Source organism: Cuculus canorus, chromosome 8 (genome assembly GCF_017976375.1).
Source record: "Cuculus canorus isolate bCucCan1 chromosome 8, bCucCan1.pri, whole genome shotgun sequence".
Lineage (NCBI taxonomy): Eukaryota > Metazoa > Chordata > Aves > Cuculiformes > Cuculidae > Cuculus > Cuculus canorus.
Genome location: NC_071408.1, coordinates 26587474 through 26609664, shown reverse-complemented (window position 1 = coordinate 26609664; position 22191 = coordinate 26587474). Strand labels below are relative to the sequence as shown.

At 38.4% G+C, this 22191-nt stretch overlaps 1 protein-coding gene across 11 annotated transcripts in view; it reads left to right on the top strand.

Annotated features, from left to right (window-relative positions):
• MAST2 (microtubule associated serine/threonine kinase 2) overlaps window positions 1–22191 on the top strand; it is a 196705-nt gene that overhangs the window by 93545 nt on the left and 80969 nt on the right. The window contains exons 1-3 of one of the 11 annotated variants that reach the window (XM_054073779.1): window positions 962–1080; window positions 1413–1652; window positions 3580–3786. The exons of 9 other annotated variants lie outside the window; for them this stretch is intronic. In XM_054073779.1, coding sequence (XP_053929754.1) covers window positions 1603–1652; window positions 3580–3786 — 257 coding nt within the window. In that variant the 5' untranslated portion in view covers window positions 962–1080; window positions 1413–1602. Of the gene's footprint in view, window positions 1–961; window positions 1081–1412; window positions 1653–3579; window positions 3787–18040; window positions 18233–22191 lie in introns of those variants that run through there. One more of the 11 variants, XM_054073781.1, reaches the window with a different exon arrangement.

Sequence of the window (22191 nt, the reverse complement as noted above, 5' to 3'; positions counted from 1 at the left end):
TGGCTCTGGAGGTGGAACGTGCCGAATTCCTCCTGCAGGACTCAGTAGGAACGTTGCTGTTCATATATTAGGCTTTAAAAATAATTTGAAAATGTTGTTTCTATAAAAGAAGCGATTTAGCGAATAAGGGGGATTTTAGTGACCTGTATATACTGTAATCTCAGAAACAAAGACTTTATGGAGGTTTTCATCAAGGATTTAAAAGTGAGAAAAGTCTTTTGTGTGGTTTTTATTATGAAGTTTCCACTACTTAAACCAGCTTCTTATTGTATAATGAAACTAGACATAACATACCAAATCTGTAGCTTTTGTTGCTTGCTCTCCTTTCTTACTCCGAAGGCATGGTGTGGTGGGGCACTGTCACTGGGTGTTTTAAGGAACAGCCACCCTGGGCACCCTGGCTGTACTTGTGAGACTTGGCAGTTCGCTTTCCTGATGGGAAATGGCTGTGGACAGGTTGTGATCCTGTGGTGTGAGGCACCCCTGCTGTGATTTGCATCATGGGGGGATCTGAAGATAGGAGTTGTAATCTGGAATTTGACTTGGTTGATGAGTACTTGTGAACAGCTGTCTTTACCTAAATGCAGTCTTTAACACTCTAAAGTCTATCCAAGATAGAGCTTTGGAATGTTTTTGGGGAAAGCTACCTTCTTACAAATACACATTTAAAAAAAGTTGGACATTATTTTAGGAGAGTTTTGTTGATAGTATGGCATTGATTTTGAGCTAATTGCCGTTTGCAAACAAAAATGCAAGACTTGCACTGTACAAGGGAACACCGTATCCTCGTGAAAGTGTTCCTCCCCCTCAGCCCCTCGTCCAGCATTTGGCTCCCCAGGCTGCTGCAGTTGCTGTCTTTTCAGTGCTCGAATCCATGAAGTTTGTAGCAGAAACACAGCTTGGGAGTCCCAGGAAGATGTTTTGAGATTGAAGTTATGCATGTTCTTCAATCAGGGGATTGATGTCTGGAAAAGGACTGGTTCACATGTTCCCCTGCCAGCCGAGAACAGCTGCTCTCTGCACCACGGATGACTCTGCAAGGGCTTTGGGTGGGAGCAGCAACTCCATTCCTATCGCACTGTGAGTTTTCAAGCTGCTATGTGAGATTTCTGCCAGAAACCTTTCAAGTGTGCCATCGCTCCTGTTGGCTTCATGCTTTCCTTTTGATTTGGTGAGAGCGACTGTTGCTGCTCGGTGAAGCCCAGGACAAGTTTGTCGTTGATTTGCCGTGGGCTCAGCAAATGGGGACTATATTGCTGGCTGCTGACAGCTCACATGGCTGGGTTGTGTCCTGGGCTTCTCTGTGCCTTTGTTTTGTACTGGTGGGCTTCGTTTCCTTTCTCTGGATGCTATTAATAGACTCATGGAAAGTTGTTTGTTTTTTGCCTTTTTTTTTTTTTTTAAATAATTAGGTTTTTGACATGAGCTGTGTGATTAATCTGGACCATTACTGAACTCCTGAGGTCTTTGTGTCACTGGGGGTACGTGAAGAGCTTGGAATTGCAGTGATTGTTTTGTTCTCTGCGTTGGACTGATAACGGTGGGCTTTCCTTCCCAGCTCTAAGCCTCTTACGCTAGGAAGAGACGTAGTATATCAGCACAATGATGAAACGGAGGAAAGAGAGGCTTGGAGCCCCATCTCTGCGGATCCAGTAAGGATTGTTCTGAAAAATACATTGCACTTACACATTCCTAATTGAAATAGGGAAGAAAACAAGCTAGAATTTTCTATGGCCTATACACACGGCCTTTATTTGTTAGAACATTCTTTATCTGACATGCTTATTTGGCTGTACACAAAATTTCATTTGGAAGCTTTAACATTTAACTTTTGTGGAGCATTTATCATAAAGTATGGCCAAAATAGAGCAATATTTAAATGTTTTTAAATGGGCTATGTTGTGGTTAGGTCTTGTACCAAGCATTAATTAATGTAGTAAAACTGAATGTTTGTAACTCTGATTTTCTAGTTTAGTCACTGTTCAGATTTAAAATGTGCTTTTAATAATCTGCCAGACAGCTATCATAGGGTTCAAATCTACAGGAATCTTTGCTACCTTTATTTAATTTAAAAATTAAGAACGCTGTTGAAAGCTTTGAGATTCAAACAAAAAAAATCTTCATGTACACATGTATTTCTACAAATGAAATTTAAACAAGCAATTCCTTTTTAATGCTTGTGTTCTTTATAAATGCTTTAAAATCTACTAATGAAAATGGCTGTTTATGACGCTGTCATTATATTTATTATTTAATTAGTTAAAATTAAGGAAACAATATATTTAATACTATGTGTGTATGTAGAAGAGGCTAAACGAATCTATCATATAGGCAGTGAAGGGAGTAGCAGAGTAAAAGGCAGGCTTAACCTTTTCTGTCTGCGGGCTGTAAAGCTCGTGAGCTGTTTAAGCAGAGATTGCTAGTGGGGAGGATTTCCAATATGTAAATGTCACTGATAAGTATTTGGATTCATTAGGAAATTTAAAGCAAGGAACAGAGACAAACATGCTTGACTTCAGGACTGAGTGTAAAATGTCTGAATCCTGAACAAGGCTGAAGCATGTCTTACATTTCCTTTTTGCCTGATTTTATGCTTAAATGTGGTAAATAGAAACTTTTTTCATCCCTCAATCAAAATCAAAGTTATGGTTGTAAAAATACAGTGGCAGTAGTTTGTATTGTAACACATAAAGAGACTTTATAATACCAATATTCGTAAGTTAACTTTTACTTTATTTCTAGTGAAGGATGTCTCATCGTGTGTAGTTCAATAAAGTTAGAACCTTTTTTTATGTGTATGTACAAGTCTGTCTGCAGCTCTTTGGAAAGCAGCTATTCTGAGAAATTTTCTTTGCTCTCCATGTGTATGAATCTTTGTTGGCTTCCAACCCTGCAAAAGCAGTGTACTTTATAGAACTAAGCACAGTGCTGGGAATCTGTGTCCGCAGCTGTAATCCTAAAGCTTCCTGGATGTGCTATGGATGAGTCACGTAACCTCTTTGTGCCTCAGTTTCCCCATTGCTAAAATTAGAATAAAGCCGTTTTGCAGTGTTGCTTTCAGGCTTCATTAGTTGTTCTTGTAAAACATTGTCAGTGCTCAATGTTGTTTTCTAGTTAATGGTTCGTGTAATTCATGTTTTCACAGTTGCGTATTTCTGTTGTTGCCGCAGCAGTGGTGTGGAACCACGACTCCCAGATTGGGAAGGCTGTGATGTAAACGGTCCATGTCTGTTACTGGTGCCATTAGCAATTTTGTTAATTTTTCTCAATTTACGTTAAGATTTGACGGTGGTTTGTGTCCCAGAAAGCCTGGGAATCACTACAAAAAAGAGTTTGGATACTTCTAGATTGGTAGATTTTCGTAGTGAAAAAAATAACGTTGACTAAATATTGTATTGACTGACAAATACATTTTGGTTTGGATACTACTCTAAAGGATGACTTAGTTGATTGCATTTATGAAGAATACGTAACTTGTGTTTCAGAAGGATCTTTTTTATTTTTAATTTGTTGAAACAGAAGGTGTGATATTTGATATTGACCCTGACTTATTTTTTTTCTGCTGTGGTACCTTGTCAGAATCTCCTCTCCTTTGTACTCCCACTGCCGAGGAAGTGATGTTCATCAGCACATGTTCTCTCCTACATCTGCTCCAGGTCTGCAGCACCTTAAATTCCCGTTTAGTGCTGACTGTGCACTTGTTACTTCTCCTCTAGTATTTTACTTGAACTCACAAGCCCAGAGCAATCCATCTAGTCCCTGCTACAGCCATCCTTTTCAGTGGAGGTAAGGAGGGGTGTATCGACCAGGATTTTCTAACAGTTTGGTGTTGGTGTGACCATTTATGAACTTACCAGCTTTGTAGTTTGAAAGAATAACGTCTAACAGAAGGGAACAGCCTTGTGGTTATAATTTACTTCCAGTCATTTACTGTTCAGGCTGATGTTGCAAGTTGGTAGAAATCTTTCTAGTTCCTGTTTAGTTTAAGGCCCCGTGTAGGGAAGAATATCAAATTGTGTGCATGCAAATTCCTGGTTGTCTGTGCCTTGAACAGCAGATGTGCGCTAAAGTACTGCACTCTGTAAATGCACATTGGTTTCTTACAGAGGTCTTCAAACACAGGGCCTACAAAGGTTACTGAGTAAAATCAAGCCGGTTGTTAGCAGGCTTAAATACAAAGTACAGGAGTAAACAGAAAAAGTCCAAACCAGCTCAGTTTGTGTTGAAGTGTTTGAGAGATTGGCTGATGTTTTACTTTCGGGAGCAGCCCTTCCTCCACGCTGTGCTACCGTGGAACACGTAGGGCCATCAGCAGCCCCAAGGGAAGCTTCAGCTTCTTCCCTAAGAAGAAACCTCACCTCGTGAGGCAGTCGCAGACAATGGCTAACACGAGCTAGAGATCTTTGTGTGTGCAGTTATGAAATTGGAGCTCGGTGGTACCTACTTAAAACTTGAGCCAGCAGAGGGCTGGTTTTGAAGTTCTAATGCTGCAGTGTGGATATAGCTGCTTGAATTTCAGTTACTCATCGAGTGGTAATGCAATAGTCCCTGAACCTAGACTGTTATTTCAGAGGGAGATTGCTCTTGCTGGCCAGCTCTGCTAGGAGTAACAAGAAAATGTGAAGTTGAGCTATTTTAGGCATCTGTCCCTCTAATGGACAGTAACACGTATTACATCTGTTGGGTGGAAATCGGGCTGTCAGCAAAGGAAAGGGATGTCGCTTGCGTCTGTGCTTGGTGTATTGGGTGCTGCTATGAAGAGGGAGGGGGTTGCTCAATTCCCCGTCCGCTTTTCCTGCATGTTGGGCAGCACTTACTGGAAATTCTTACTGTGATGCTCATTTTGGCAGCACTTGCAGTGAAGTGAAGGGCAGTGACTAAAGAGCAGTCTCAACACTTCAGTGTCAGTCTTATCAATATAATTTTAAATTATTTTTTGTTATTTAAAAGCTAGTATTAAAAAATGTTCCTTTGCAAGGGCGTTTAAATGTGACTAAATGCTGTTTAGCATTAGGGCTCATTAACAGAGTCATAGATGGTAATTATCAAAATTAGATTACTGTTAAAAGTCAATTGAGAACTGTTCTTTTTGCAGAGATAATCTAATGATTATTGATTGTTTTTGGTATTTATATCTTTTTTTTCTTTCTGAGAATCCTTCAGTCTTCAGGCTTTTGACATGGACCAGTGAATCATTTTCTCTTTAAGAATAGTTCATATAAAAGTCTTAGTGTCAAGTTATATTCCACTGTTACTATGGACTCTTCTTGATAATAATATTTTTCACATATGGAGACCTTCCAGCCATCTGCTCCCTAAATACTGAATGGTTGATGATTTCACAGATACATAGCTCTGTGTAAGAGCTTAGCTCTGCTATAATAACTTTTTATTTTCATCCTTGTTGCTTTCACCTGTGCAGCTCTTGATCCTGTTTTATCCCATCTTTCTTTGTTGTAGTTTTGTTTACTTGGTTACGGTACCAGTGAGCCATTCCTGGTTGCTTAGAGCAAAGGTTCATCTTGGCAAGTCATTACCGTCATTGATCTACTCAGCTTAACACTCTTGGGTTGGCCTGGCTGCTGTTCATTTCCATGACTATACGAGCAATACTAGGAGCTGGTGGGATACATAACTAGAAAAGTATACGCCTTAATATTGAATCATTCTCATTTTTTACCATCTAGATATTGCATGTTTGCAAGCATCTACGTTTGTTTCCCCTCTGGCCTATTTTTCATGGTGTCATTGATATTTTCACGTGGACGGATGAACAACTGTTGGTGCATCTGATGTCAAGTGTGTTCCACAGCTAGCATGGAAGTTCATGGTTTCTGAAAGAATTAATCTAATTAAGAGTGAAAATATTTTACATTTAGCCTTTGAACAACTGAAAATAACGTAAATATCTCAAAAGAATGAAAGTAAATGTGAAATGACATGATTACAATAAAAAAAAATTGATAGCAGGTGAAATAGGACTGCTATAGTTGATGCAACAGTGGGCTGGAATTAAGGTTGTGAATCTTTAGGAAGAAAAGAGAGCCATGTCCAAAATTACACTGAAGCACTGGCTCTCATGTTTGGGGTCTGGCTTGTGCCCTTCTGGGGGTAGCAGGGAAGTCAAATTACTGAAGAGGAAAATGAGGCCATGTTTCACAGCTGGTCTCTTTATGAGTTGGCAAGTCTTTGTGTACCCGTATTTGTCCTTTCATCGAAATAGAGATTTACAGCAGTTCTCGATATCAAGTTGCTTACAAGATGTCCTGAATTAATTGTTGTAACTTAGAAGTGGTGGGCCTTGAGATTAAAGGAATATGCATTTCCCCCCGCTTTAAAAAACTGCTGCACTTTCTGTCTCGGTGCCAGCTAGATCTAGACTGGCTTCAATACTTCAAGAAATGGATTCATTTATGGTAACAAGGGTGAGTGTGTTCAGGTGCTGCATTTCTGGCCTCTCTGAGGGGAAGTCTCACTGGGAATTTGGTTTACCTTAACAAAAAAGGAAGAGTTAGGTTCAGCTGGATTATTCAAGGGATATTTTCTCATGCTATTTTGGTTTCATGAGTTCATGCCAGTTGTGAAACCTGTTCTTACAGTGGCGTATGGTGGAGATAATTTTTAAAGGAAAGTTTTCCCTTGGAGATTGTAGCCTTAGTGAAGTCTGCTGATTCAGAATAGTTTCATAGATTTTGCTGTTTTTTAGTCTCTACAAAATGTGGTCACCATTTCTGAATGTGATGGTGGTCAGGTCCTTGCTGTCTTATTTAAGTAAAACAAGATTGGAAATCTAATGTTGCTCCAAAACTCTCAGTGTTTGAGCATAGTGCATAATTGCTTATCAAAGTGTAATTACAATGTTATGAGTTTTATATAATTAGGATTTTATGGACATCTGTGATATAATTTAAGAATATATTAATATATTTACATTAAAAAAAACTCTATTCTAGGAAACAAACATTTAATCAATAACTGTGGTAAGTAACAAGAATGTATTACGTGTAGATATTCAACAAATGTAGTGGGAGGTTTCCTTGCCTTTATTTAAAAGCTTTTTTGCGTAAGCTGTAGTAGTGGATGAAGGGAAACCTACATTCAGAGCTATGGCATATTTCAGTGTGTGTCTGTGATTTGGTGTGCAGCGTACTCGGTGAGTAGCTCTGTTGCAAAGAACAGGTGGATATCCTGGGCAGTTCACCTTCACCAAGGGGTAGGGATGGAGCTCTCGCCTTGTTTGGATGGAGGCTCCTGTTAGACTTGAGTTCTTCTTATGTATTGGGATTGCTGGTGTGTCTTGATGAGTGTTTTGAAGCTCCAGTCCTTTGATTCCAAGGCAGGTGCAGAAATCCCTTCCATAGTATAAGAATGTATTCTTGGCACATACTGCCCCAAATCACCTCTGGTTTGACTTTGGAAGACTAGATATATTTTAGCACAGCAGGGCAGCACCTGGAGAAATTCCATGTATTTTTCAGGAAAAAACCCCAACAACTCAGAATTCAAGCTTGACAAAGGTCTTTATATTTTTTTTATTTTTAAATACCTCAAGGCTTGTCAAGAGTTGTGGATAATTTCTTATCTATACTTAAATTTCCTCTTAGTTTGAAGTCACCTGATACAGGTTTTAAGTGTTTATATTAGTTAGAATTTCCTATTTGAGCAGTGCCAGAGTATGAATGAAGAGGACTATATTCAGCTTGAGTGATGTTTGGAAACTGTTCTGGCTTTGTGGCAAGTGATATCTTTCTGGTTTAGTGTTTGATTTGTTACAGGTTCTGCTTTCTTAAATGTGCTAAATAATTGGGCAGAGTTGACTGCAAGACAGTGTAATGTCACTTTTGGAAACAATATAGATAAGCAATTCAAGGATAATGAGTAACAGAACAAGTTTGTGAATGTATCATTATGTGAGATGGTGACTTTTGACAAGGTAATCTCTTGGCAACTGAACTGAAATCTACATCTCACACTGAATGAATGAGTTTCCCAGAATTCATTTCTTTTTTAATGGAATTTTTTCTGTTTATTCCTTTTTCCAGTTACTGTTCTTGTGAATAGTTTTTCCCTTCTAGGAAATGGAGACTGCAGGGGAGGGACATATTGGTGATGCCTAAAACTCAACAGGCTCAGATAACTTTGTCTTTCTTATGCTGATTGGGAATTGGCCATGTGCTTGCCACGTGGCTGGATATATTCAGGGGTAGTGGCCAGGCTGGTATAATTTTTTATACGTGAAGACTTACTGTAAGTGTTAAAATCCCTGTGCCCTGCCTGGAGAGGCAGTAGCAGAAGAGTTAAACCCTGGGGCGTGGAGCCAGAGGTGTGAATTCTTCTCATTCCAGGCTCACCATTTGGCTACCCTACACACAGCTTGTAAAGGATAACTCAGTGGTTTAACCTGGGAAATTGGAGGCTCCCAGGCAGGAGTTATGTACTTGTGACTTCAGAAGTTGGGAAGCTTTAATGTTTGCTAAAAATTTCTCCTATAAACTGAATGTCTTCATAACTGTTTCATCTATTGTGCTTGAAGGCTGTGATGCTGATACACCTGCACATGAGACGACTCATTTACTGCCCCTGCACTATTCAAAGGGTTTGGGATGGTTGGGACAAACCAGCAACTTCTAGTGTGGAATGAAAACTCAGAAGGTTCTTAAAAGATTGTAGTAAATATTGAAGCTTTTCTTTTTCTGTCCTTATCCTTAAATAACACTGAATTCCTCACTTAGTACTACTGTGCTCAGTTCTGTACAAAATTCTTCCTTCCACATAGTCTCTTCCTCAAAGACTTTTGATCTTGAATGCAGATACAGAAACAACCTGTGCACTCAAAGATTCCTGGCAAGGGAATCATTCTGAGAAAGCAATGTATATTCTTAACCAGGCAGTCATGTGTTTATTATTGTTGATAGACAGTCCCATACATTTTCCAAAACTTGTTTTTAATTATACTTTGAGGCAATCAGATACTATTTTTAGTTTTGACTTGGAAAATCGGGACTGTGTGAACAGTCCCAGTAACATCCTGTACGGAAGCACTAATAGTGGAGATATATGGATAGTGAGTACCTGGTATCAGCTTAGTGGACTTGAGCTGGGGAGAAACAGAGAGTATATGGCACAGCATTGGCACCGGATCCATGAGCAGGAGATCTCTTTAAGATCTGTTCCCTTAAGAAATAACTCTTTGGAGAGCCACGAGTTGCAATTTCTAATTTAGATAGATAAACCATTTAGTGGATCAATATTAACCTGAAGGCTTAAGTGTAAAGAAGATTTAAGGGTAGCATTGCACCAGTTTCAAAAGTCATATTGCATTTGTGCAGTGTCTCGCTATCCTGATTTATGTGAACTTTTGTCTCAAATTGAAGCTCTTGTTTGCGTATTCAAAACTGTACCATGCCTGAAGGCCTGCAGCAGAGCTTCATCTTCTGTTGTGTATCCTTCTGTGCTCTCTGTTCTATGGGCTGCATCCAAACTCCCCTTTTCTTCAGTATCTGTGTATTCCTGGTTTTTGTTCCTTTACCTCAAGCATGCTTGTTCTAGTCCTCCAAGTTCTCTCTTCCTCTTGTTTATCTCCTAAAATTTTGCTACTCTGGCTAGTGGTTATTATTCTGTCATTCAATCCCTTGTGTGGTACTTGAGAGCATAATCTTCTGACCTAGTTTACATTACACTGTCATTATGAATTATTAATGTTCTAAAATAAAATCTTCAAACAGTAATCTTTGTGGTGAAAGAGCTCTGTGTGCTTTTGTTTTCCTTTCTGTCTCCCTGCTCCTTTCCTTTCTCTAGACCTTCAGGCCTTTAAAGCAGGGATGTTATTGATCCAGCCATCTGGGAAAGACTTGCTGTGCAATGAGCGTTGTCACATCTCTGGGCTGAGATAGACATTTATTTATATAAACACTAAAATAAAAAGTTGTGTACACAATACTATTGATTCTATTGGAAGACCCACTGCACGAGTAGAAGTGATAATGTCTGTTTCTGTTATAGCTCGCCTGAGAAGGTGAAGATTATTTTTTGTGCTAGCATATTGTTCCTATTTTTATTCCTGTAATTCTCAGTTTTATTTGCCAATAGATGAGATACTTAAAATAACAATAGAATAGGTCAAATTATAATTCTTAGGAAAATTTTAGGACAAAAAACTTTAACCAAAAGAAATCTTGTGAAAATCCCTCTCAGCTTTCCTCCACACTTCATTGTAATGCAGCTGTTTGTCCATTCTCTTTCTGAGAAACTGGAAGATTCCCAACACACAGATATTGACCAGAAGTGGGCCTTTAAGTCACAAGTGTCTGCATTGCCCTCTTAGAGAACTTGCAATTAATTTGAACAAAATGGAGTTGATTACAGCTGCATTCGTCTTTGACACAGAGGAGCAGCCCATGGGGACGTGTTCCAGCCTGCACCCCGTGTGCGCAGCCTCTTCTAACATCAAGATGGATCATAAAACTGTGACCTGTCGCTTCTGCAACTTTCCTCCTCTTCTTAAAAATAAGGGCATCTGCAGACTACATCGCAGAAGGCCACAGTCTGTTTTTTATGTACTGTTGTTGTAAGTAGTCGGTATTGTGAAAAATACTTCATTTATTAATTTTGCAAGTCATATTTTCTCTGCAGAAAGTACGTTCTTTGGACGTGCAGGTGGTCATTTGCATGCGTGATCTATGATGTCTCTGCTTATCAGTTTGTTTGGTAGTTTGTGTGTTATGCAAAATAATTTGAGGCCCTGGAAATATTATTTCTTTTATTACTAGTTCCAATTTTATATAGCATACATTTTGTTTAAATTTTATATGTCTCCTCAACTACAAAATCTGTATAATGCTAGATCTGCTAATCAAAATTTGGAAAAAGAGAAATGAGAATGAGTATAAAATGAATATTTCCATTTATCAACATTTTTCTTTTTATCTGAAATGGTTTAAAAGGTCATTGGTCAGGCGGGCTATCTATATAAGTCATATTTATTTAAAAAATGAGCAATTCTGTTATATACTTTAGATTTTAGCTATATTATTTTGATTTGTTTGTGCCATTTTAATGTGTTACAGTTGAGTGTAGTAAGATTTAGCATTGCAAACTTAAACATTGTGGCTTTAGTATTTTAAAATAGATTTTTCTCTGGAGAATGCAAAAATCATTGAGAGTTCCATATCTGTCTATTCTGTACTTTATTTCAAAGCAGAGGATTCAGTTTGGGCAAATTTATCTTAAATTATTAAATCTGTTCCTGTATTCTAGAGCTCTAACAAATACATCCCTACTGATACATAGAAGGACATGCAACTTAGAAGTCCTGTATATAAAATATATATCTTTGTCAGAAGAGCTTCTAAATATTATGTATATTTTCAGGAATGTTGCTTTTGTAATGTGTCACCTTTGTGGGTTTTCCAGTATTAGTGTAAAACAGCTTATAGGGGTGTATCAGTCTGTAGTTGCATAGAAATTGGTGTTTGGGCTTGTTCATTCTGTCGTGTACGTTATATATTTCTTGGAGGCCCACAACCTTGAGTAGTTTGTTTGCCTGTTGGTTGGTGATATGTTATCATGGCCTTCCTAGACTTTAAGATTAAAAGCTCAAGCTTTTGCTGTGAAGATTCATATTCTACTTCTGTTAAAAATTTATGGCCAAATTAGGTCATAATTCTACCTTTAAAACTGGATGTATACCAGCACTCATGGTGTTTCCTAAGCATGGCTTTGATTTCTCATGTCTCTTCTGTTTGATTTCTCATGTCTCTTCTGTACTGTGGCTTATTTTGTTAAGTCTATTCTTATCCCATGCTCTAACTTCATTAAGAATTTATGCCTGAAAATGTAAAATTCATCCTCTTAGCCTGTCATTACAGAAGCATTCCCCTTGCTCCCAGAATAACTCTTCTTAGCCAGTGTCCTACAAAATAAGCTTTTTGTCTCAGAAAAGCTACGGTAAATGCAAAGGGTTTACAGTATCCTTAAATTTTCAGGTGAGCCTAATTGTGTTAATTTAGAAAGCAGGAAATGAGCTGTGAAAGGTCCTGCAGTGGAGATTCAGGTCGGAGCAAACGGTCTGAATCATACATAGAAACAAACCAGATGCCAGAGGTCGTTTTAGAGTTCAGGCTTGATCTGGTCTTCAGGTCAGCGTGCTGTCGAACTGGTGAAAGCAGTCCCTTCTACCCCGCTATCCGGTGTCGCCCCAAGCCTGGAGGCACCAGCCTGATCCTTGGCACATCCAAGTTGCGGCCCTGGGTTGGGTGTTAAATGTTTGTGGTCTTATGAGCCAGTAGTTGTGATCTGAGTAACAAAAAGCTCTCTAATTCACCCATTTAAATACAGCTCTGTTCCCTCCCTTTGCTGTTTGCTTTGTTAATTTTACATTGATTGCTTGTTGTTGTCTTCCTTTAGCTTTAGCCATCCACTGGTGGTTCTTGGGTCCTCAATCCCTGCGCAAACACCAAGTGTGCCAATCACTTTTGCTGCTGCTTTTTCTCATTTTCTCCTTTAAGCTCCATGCTGTGGTTGCCTTTAAAACAGAGGGCAATAAACCTGCTTTTTCAAATCTGCTTTGCTGAAGCAGTCTTGTTGGAACAGGTTATGGACAATGTCTATCAAGGACTGCATGTTGCAGTTCTTTGGGATATATGTAAAAACCCTGTTATGGGAGAATTTAGCAGTAGCCTGGTCTTGATAGCAGGGGCCAGAGGTGGAAGAATTCTGCAGCTAATGAAGGGCCGTACTTCTTCGTGAAGAGGCTAATGGAGGTTGGAGTGGCAGAAGAAGAAGTTAAGATATCTTCCTCTTTGCAAGTGCTGTTGCACGTTGAAGTCATTAACACTGTCTTACAGGTTAGAAAGAAAGTTTTAAGTGCATTGTGCTAAATAATACATGATAAAGATGAAGAAATGCTGTAGTGGCAGCAGGAGGTTCAATCTATGTTTTCCTTGGGATAAATTTTGGTTAATGAAGAGGAAGGAAAATCTTTACGTGAGGACGTCGAGGTTATAAGATCACTCAGTGATGCTGTGTTTTTTTTGCCAGTGTCTTTGAGTGGCTTTAACAACATTTTGGATAAAAGTTTCGAAGGTTTCTGTATAGACGTGAAGATCTCCAGAACTGATGTTTAGTATTGTTTTTCAAATAACATTTCTCATTTTTTATGGTGTTTGAGTCACGTATTGATGTTATATTTGATTAAATCAGACAACTGACATTTGAATCACACATGAAGAAGACCAGGCTAGGGGAAGAATATGAGTTCTAGTAACTTATTTAAAGAGGATAATTGACCTTTCTGGGGCATCTGAGCCCAGTCATCAATTGTACGAGCTTGAAATAATGTTAAGCTTGTGTCATATTGAAGTTGCCAAACATCTTACTGGTCTTATTTGGGAAGAATAGTGTTGTCTGGAATATTAACATACTATAAGTGATATTTTTGTGAACAGAAATACAAAGAAAGAATCTTTCTTAGTAGATTTTCATAGGATTTTGGGAACAATTAATTTTGTGCTTTAGTAGTGCTTGCTTCAGGTCACTATTTGTTAGTGTTTTCATTTAGAAAACACAAATCATGATGGTAGAGCTGTAGTTAACATCCTTTATATCTAAGTGAGTACAATTTTGTAAGAGTTGTTGTAGGACTATAGAATCAGAGCAATTGCTTATGCTTAAGCTGTGCAGTGATAGTGTAATGAATTCGATAGCATTTCAGGCTATCCACTATAATGGCAACCCCTGTTAATTCAGTAACTGTGCTGGATTAAAGTTACATGAGAAGTTGGCAGCTTTTGTTGAGGTATATGGGTGTTCAGTGCCTGGTAGCTAGCTTAGGAAACGTTTCTGATCCTTTGAATCATTAACTAGTCCAGTCACTAGGGTGTTTCCTGCAGGGGAAATGCACACCAAGGGGATGTTCATTTGTTCTCCACCCCCTAAAATTGACCGTAAGGTCTTAGTTTGATCTCAGATAAATGTGTCTTTGGGAGCCTTTTTATATAGAGGTAGCAATTGAAATCTGCTTGGAGCATTGTAGTAGAGGAGTATGGCTCTTTAGTTCTGTGTTGGCTCGGTGATTTCAGCCAAAATACAGAAGAAATCTAAGATTGTATAACCTAGCAAACAACGATAGAAAAATGAACCTTAAAGATATATTCAACTTAATATTTTCTGTCAGGCTGTTACTTATGTGTCTTGAGATTGCAGTCTGCTCAAAGGCAGTCTGTTCTTCATTTGCGTAGGACACTGTTCAAATAATAATGATGCCCCAAATAGCTTAACACACATCTTTCATGTAATTTTTTTTTAAAGGAACCCTCCTTTTTTTGTAGAAGCATATAGGAAGATCTTTTTTCTTTTCTTGGTATTGGAAGACCAAAGTTTTCTGCTGGAGTTTTTACATTTTATGCAGTTTTAACTATATTGTTAGTGATACCTAACAATGCAGATATCTCTTCAGTTCATCTGCATTAACTTATGCTAACTTATAGTAGAATAATCGCCTGTGTTTGTTGGATATATCATTCACAGTTAAAATAAAATTGATATTCTCTTCATAGAGAAAGAATCTATCTTTTCTTTTGTGACTCCTCCAAACAATTTAGCTTTGCTAGTAAAACAGTTTTAATTCTGAGTTTGAGGCTATTAAAAACATAAAACTATTAAAAGTTGTCTGAAAGTATCACGTATTTATGTGATGCAAGGTAGCCATATAAGTGATTGAGTAATTAGGAAGAGGTAGGTTTTTTCCAATTAGTGTTTTATCTGGTTTTCATTATAAGTTTTCATTTACTGTCATGTGACTCAGGAAAATTATCTGCCTTTGAAAACTACTGGACTACTATGTGTTTCACCCAGGCTGAAATATTTAAAAGATGTAGACAAGAATATTTTGTGGAAACTTTTCTTGATATCTAGTCAACTTAAAACGTAGTCAGTCACAAGAGTTTTGACTGTTGGGATATTCCTTTTCAAAATGACCTCAATGTTCTCCTTGGTACCACTTTTAACTTCATGAAGAGTTCGGCTTACCTTTAAAATTACAGTTGTTTTTTTTAAAAAAGGAGATAGTCTTATACCAAGTGAATTTATTTAATGATAAATGTAGCTGCTGTGAAACAAGTCCAGAAAGTAATGGGCTTTGTGTGGATTGTTTGCCTAATTGCATTCTCATTTAATGTCAGGCTTAATTAATGTCCTACTTTGGTAATGGTTAAAAGGAGAAATTGGGAGAGTCGTTGACATTGGCTATTTATAACTGTCCAGGGGATGTGGTGTCATTAGGAGAGCCCTTGAAACCATATATTTGGTGGGCATAGAAATACTCCATCATCACAAGAACTGCTGAAATGTTCTGCAGGTGGTCTTTTCTGAGGACAAGTTGGACGTGAAGTGGAGATTGATGGAGACTGTATATCCTGAAAGGCAAGTGGAAGAATTTCATAAGGGAAGAGTCTTCTTCAGGCTTAGAATAGCTCAGGATCAGGATTTCACAAAATCGTATTAAAGTTTTTATGAGATAAATAAAATGGAAAACTTATCTCGCAGCCTGTTTGTGTGAATGTACTCTTTTTCTTGATGTGCTTTATGCTTTATGGTGTGCAGAAGGCTGTATTTTTGAACTAATGAGAAGTTTTTGGTCCTAATTTTACAAAATGCTTTGCTTATCAGGCAGAGACAGTAACACAGGTCCTTTAGAAGGATTTCATTTATCATTGTAGATATGAGAAAATCTTTATGCTTTGTATAGTTGTTACAACTAAAGGGAATTCTGCAAATGATGACGTTGTCATATTTTCAGATATGACATATTTTTAGAAGATGTTTGACTCTTTCATTATGTTCTTCTGTTTTTCTAGCAAAACTACTGCATCTCCAAGTATGGTATTTACACCTTTTTTTTGGGGTATTCTAAACTTCTCTGTAGTTAACATTTAGGGAAAGTCCCAAAATGAGCACTTTACAGATGCCGATTGGATTTTGCTACTGGCATGTGGAACAGGCATTTTGTAAAGCAGGAATATGAAGCGTTAAAGAAATTCCTGCTGTTTGTAAGCCGGGGTTATGTAATTCCCAAAGCGCTTTTTGCAGTTCTTGGATAAGTGCTCTGCAGATCCACGTTAAATAGCAAGATGAGTGGACAGACGGGTTTCTGATGACAGCAGACAACCCGTTGCCTTGCCCTGCGTTTCCCAAGAGCAGTGGAGGATGGACAGGGTTTCACTGGGTTAGTGCTGCTGTAGAGCAGTCACTGATGCCCATGGAGAATGTTCTCCTAAAATGGATGTTCTCCTTTTTGTGTCTTTCCTGCCAGAGCTGTGACAGTGCTGGCATTGAGGACAGGGATGTTACGAGAGATGTGTCTTCAACCGCTGAGTTTTCAATCACTTTTAAAAAAGCATAATTAATATAATTCAGGGATTTTAGCTGATTGTGATCTTATTTGCTAACTATAAGCGGTCAGGAATTTATTTTTGATGTGATGGGTTGATTTTTTCAGTTAACTGAGCCCTTTTTTCCACCATTATTGCTTGAGAATTTCATGTTTTAGCTGGCAGAGTAAATATAAGTATTTTTATACCTTTTCAAAATCAGGGTTTATTGGAATTGGAAGTCACATAATATCCTGAATGTAATGATAAAATGCTGTTCTTCAGTTTCTACTCTTGGTTGGTGTGTGTTATTATGTAGATTCAAAAATGAATGTGCTTATTCTTTCTCACCAGTAGTAGACAGTGGCAGAGTTTTGTCTGGTTGTACTCCAAATTAACTTTGTCAAATCAACCCAAAATGTCATTTAGATTCCTTTGATATGAATGTTTAAAAGTACGAGAAGCAATGGTTGTGTTGAGCAGAGATTCTGTTCCCGCAGCACACAAAATCACATTTCCCTGTCTGGAAGCTCAGCTAGAAGGGCATGCTTTGCTGGCTTGGATTCTGTGGTTCTTGATAAATTTGTGTATTAAAAATGTGCCATTATTTAATGGAAACTTATGAAGACCGTCATATTCTTTCATGTGATTCTTTGGAAAGCTAAAGGGAACCCACTGGGATTTCTTTCTCCCAGACGTTTAAGTGTCTTTCTTAGAGGCTGTATGGAGGCAGTGCCAGCTGTTGATTGTCATCTTTCTCATGTCTGTGATAAAAAGCCACTCAAGAAGGCTGAAATATGAGAACATCATTAGCTTTCATAGTGGCAGAAATGCTTAAAAAAGCCATGCTAGAAAGAAAATAGATTGCATATCGAATTTTTTTTTTTTTTTTTGGTAAAGGCAGCTACAGTGAGGTTTTGTTTAGACCCTGGAAAAAGCAAAAACATGGCAAGGAGCTTCTACAGGCACAAAGGAGAAAGGGTGAACTTGTGGCTGCTGTGCAAGGGAGCGTGTGGGAAATCTCTGCTGTGCATCACACGAGTCTCGCCTGCGTTCTCTTGTCAGAATTCAGCCGCTTGAGTTGTTTTGTGGGCACCAGGTGCTACGGAGGAGTTGGTGTTTACTGTGACTGATACGTGTGTGGTGCGGCTGAGAATGGATTTCTGTTTTTAAACCGCTCTTAGGTGGCATAGTAAGCTTTTATTTTGCAAAAATAAATTTAAAATCCACTTGGGTTACTTAAGCTAAAAGATGGAATTTAGTTAAAAATTGTAGTTTATTTCATTAAGCAAAATGCCTCATGTAGTTGTGAAGCAGAAGGGCCACCATTTCAAAATAAACCCACAAAGTAGGCAGTGAGTGGTGCTCTCTGTGCAGACACAGCTTAAAACCCGTGTGTTAGCGTTGCAAACCGAGCCCGGTTCTGGTGGGGCTTGAAAACCTTTTGATTGTAATTGGATGAACACAGAGAGGTGTATCTAAAGCGTGTATGCTGTGTGTACAACAAACTCCAGTTTTAAATTGTATGTCTTAGGAAGGGAATAAATATCTCATTTTGCACTGCCTCCTAAGGTGGAGGGAGGGAGGCAGGGGATGGAGCTGGGAGAGAACGGAGGCAGTGGAAACAGCAGCAATATGTACGCTTGCCTGCCTGTCTTGCATTAATGGAACAGCTTGCAAGGTCTACAGGGAATTTGCATTGGCTCTGTCACTGGTATTATTTAGTTCCTTATTTATTGCTAGTGGCTTGATTGTGCTGTATTTTCCCAGCAATGAACGCTTTTAAAGATCATGTCTGACTCCTTTTGGACAGTGCTGTCCAATTTCTCTCTGCCTGCTACCAGCATGTTGAGACGATCCAAAAGGTAATTTAAGGATTTTGCGAGTAATTCTTACAATGTTTATCTAAGCTACTTGTTTTAATACTGTTTAGGCTTGCTTCTTTTTCTTTTTTTAACAGATTAAATCCTATTTCTAGTATGTTAGGTATGATTTCTTGATGATTTGTAATTGTATTCATTGTAAAAATCATATTGTGCAGATCCACTGATTGTTCTTTTTTAAGGTATTTATTTAAATGCATTGTTCCTTACCTCTCATAATATGCGATTGAGGCAAGGGGTTTGTTTCTATGAGATGATGGATAGATGCTTTACTGACAACGAGCTGCTTCAGTATTTGAAGTAGCAAAACAGTATTATGATGATGTAGGCAGCACAAGCCAGGGCTTGCAAATATTTTGACTTCTAACACTTAGTCTTTTTAGAGATATGCATAACCTTAAATTTTAAATAATACTTAATATATATGGCATTTTTTTTCTTGGAGATGTAAATACTTTAACATAGGAGTTACTAGGATGAATGTTTGTATTCACATTAATCTAAGGATTTTGATAAAATCACATTGAAGTGTGTGAAGTAATAAATGGTCTCAGCTCTGATGAGGTACAGTGATGTCCCTTCCAGACTGGGAAATATGAACATAATTATTGCTCATCAGGTGCTCTGTGGAGCTTAACGTATGTAGCCTGAAAACTTCCTGGTGAGTATGGTAGGTAGTTAATCCTGACTAAAGCAGTGTATTCGGGTTTATGACTAAATGGTTGTGGTGAATATCAGAATTTCTTAGAGCTTGATTTGTTGAAAATCTGTGTAAGAGTTGGGATATAGGCTTTGACTTGACTTTTAGGGTGAGTTTTGTTCACCAGCTATAAAAAAAATAGAAATTACAGAAACCAGCTATCACCAGCTATCAGAAATAATCTTTTTTGGAGGATTGTAGCTTCATAATTACTAATTATTAAATATTAGTAATATATTGCAGGGCTCTCTATTTCCTGCTCTCATTCCACATTTATGGTTTAAATTTTATCAAAGTTGCCTTCTGTGGTGACAGTGATTTTTACGAATTTTACTAGTGGTGAAGAAAGATTTTGTGAATAAATTTAGATCTTAGTTGCAAAGAATTGCCTTAGAGATGTTATTCTTTTCAAATACAAGTTTTGTTGTCTTTAACCTGGTTTCTAAAGGAAAAGAGCTCCCTGAGGTGCAGGTTGTGTGTTGATCCCTCTGCTCCCAGCAGCGACTTTCACACTTATTGAGCAGTTGCAGCAGTGGTTTGATGGAAGAACAGAAGTGGCAGAGTCTCAGTCTTTCCTTACGGATTTCTTGAACTTGAACTTTGCTGGGAAGACGAAAGGGAGGCAACTTATTATCCTCTGCTTCCATTTCCAAAGGATAAGGTAGGTTGGACTTGGCTTTCAGGTGCTGCTTAGCCTCCAGCCGATGAGCATGGAAACAGTGTGGTGTAATGGCACTTGGCTCGCTGTGAGTGAGGAAGGAGCTAAGTTGATGCAGGTAAAGGAGAGGGGGCTTTTGTAGAGGAGGACATTGTTCCATGAGAAAATAACCTGTGTTAGACCTGCAGCTTATGGAACAACTCATTTATTGGTCCTGCTTGCAGAACTTAGTTTTTCTAAAGCTCACTCCCTTCTAGGTGATGTTCAGCGTGCACGAAGGTAGTATTTTGGGAAAATTCAACTACCATGGACTTCCATACAGGGGCGACACCTGCAGTGTTGCTCATAACAAAAATAAAGTATCTTTATTTTTCAATACCTTGCTAGTGTGCCTTTTTGAATTTAAAATTAGACATCAAGGATGGAAACAGTTTGGGAGATACTAAAAAGGTTTAAGGTGTAATATTTTGTCAAAACCCTCAAAATTTACAATTCCTTTTATGTGTTAGGATTGAAGTACAAAACGAAAGAAATTGATCTGTAAATCTGATGCACATCTTAATGGAAAAGAGATGGTGTTTTATTGATCTGATCACATAAACGAGTATTAGATAGTTCAAAGCGATCAGACAAAGCTATGAGGGTTCATAGCAGAGGGCTGCTGCTCGAAGTCATGTGGTGGAAATCCTATTTCGCACAGCATGGAAACCACAGCCTTCAGTCAGCCTTAGAAACGAAATATTTGAGCATGTGTGACAGTTTGCTGGGAATACCACCTTCTGCCATGCTCTGGTGGCGCCCTGCCAGCTCCTCTCTTGCCGTCTTGGTCTTGGGGGAGGTGGGCACGCAGGTTGGGCTCGTCTCACGCGTATTGTGATCGATTGGCCAGTTCATACGACCCACCATTATACTATGATTCTTGCCAAGGCGTTGGTCCTGAGTAACATGTGTGCTCGTATGTAGTAACTTTACTCCCAGGAGAGTGGTCCCTGTGGATCCAGTGCATTGCCATGCCAGATGTGGGGCATTTTAGTGTGTTTCTACTCTCAGAATCGTGACCTCTAGGCACATCTTATTAAATGAAGAAATATTTTCCATTTTAATCAGACCCCTTTCAAAGCTTCTTAGTTCACTTCTTAGTAAAAGTCTTACTTTTAAAAATTATGACTGCAATTTAAATTTCTTCTGAGCATTTCAATGCTGGGCATTTTTAGCAGCAGGGAATTTTTTGCTATGTCAAATATTTGATATAATTTTCCTCTAGTCTGTTTGTAAAAGTTCTGCACTTTCCTACTGCGTTTGTGATAGCATCTGTGCTATTAATTCTGGGCTTCTCTGCCTTCGATTTCTCGTAGTTTTTAATTTGGTTTTGCGTTGCGATAATGGGTTTCCAGTGGTATTCTGACTGCTCTGCTATGGCACATTTCTCTATAATGATGACTTCTGATATGTTCTAAAAATCCTAAAGGGCTTCACTCCCATATGGCTTTTCCTGCATTAGGAGGCAAATGGGAAAGACTCCTCTTTCTCCTTGGTACATTTTGTTGAAATGAGCTCTCTCGTGCAGCTGGTGGGATTCTCGCTGCTGCTAATGGTACTGTAAAAGCAAACCATCTGCTCCTCCGGTCAAAGTGGCTGGATTGTTTCTTCTTGAACATATTCCCAGAAGGATAGAGAAAGTCAAGAGCAAACTGTAAATACGTAAGTTTGTCATGGGAGGGGTGACATAAACTTATATCAGATTTACCTGTCAGGCTAGTTCTGTATAAATATTTATGATTTTAAATTGTAGAAGAAATATGAGAATTCCTTGATTCAAAGGGCATGTGGGGTTGGGATTCTTGTATCAGCTGTACTGAGGCATTGAAATTGGATTATGGAAAGATAAAGCATCTTTCTGACATATTTAAATTAAATGTCTGGGGTTTAAAATCCTTTTGTTTCTTTGTGCTTTGGGCATCTCTTGAATATTCTCTTGCAATTTGATTTTATTAGCAGTGGTGTAGAATTTGTGCAAGTGGGTGTTTGTTGATCTTGAAAGCCTGGCTTAGAATGATGATTTCTAATGTTTCCTCATTTTTTCAGCAGTTTAATCCTGTCTGGGTGGAACAGGCTGTGACTATGGATTTTAATAATCGCGCTTTTATTTAGTGACTTTCTTTTTGCACAGTTAAGATGGGAGATTTGTATATCGAAGTGACTTGAGAGTCAACTCTGGGGGATGACAAAGGTGGATTTCTGTTAGGAAGGCTGTGCTGGTTTTTTGTGTCCATGGTTGCCATTGATGCTGTAATTCGCTTTCCTCCTTTCCTTTCACTGAAAGGACATCAGTGATACAGTAATTTATTAAAATGACAGGAATTAATTACCCTTAAAGTTTAAACAATCTTTAAGTAGCGAGACACCTCTAAAATCAGTGATTGAATGGAAATCATTGCATTTCATTATAAACAGTTCCTTGGTAACTGAGAAAAATGCTCTTCATTATTGAAATATCCACAAACAATAAGAGGGAACACCTTTCAACAGGATGTAAAGGAGCAAGTGGGATGTAACCAGGTGGCCAAGAACACGTAAGTGGTG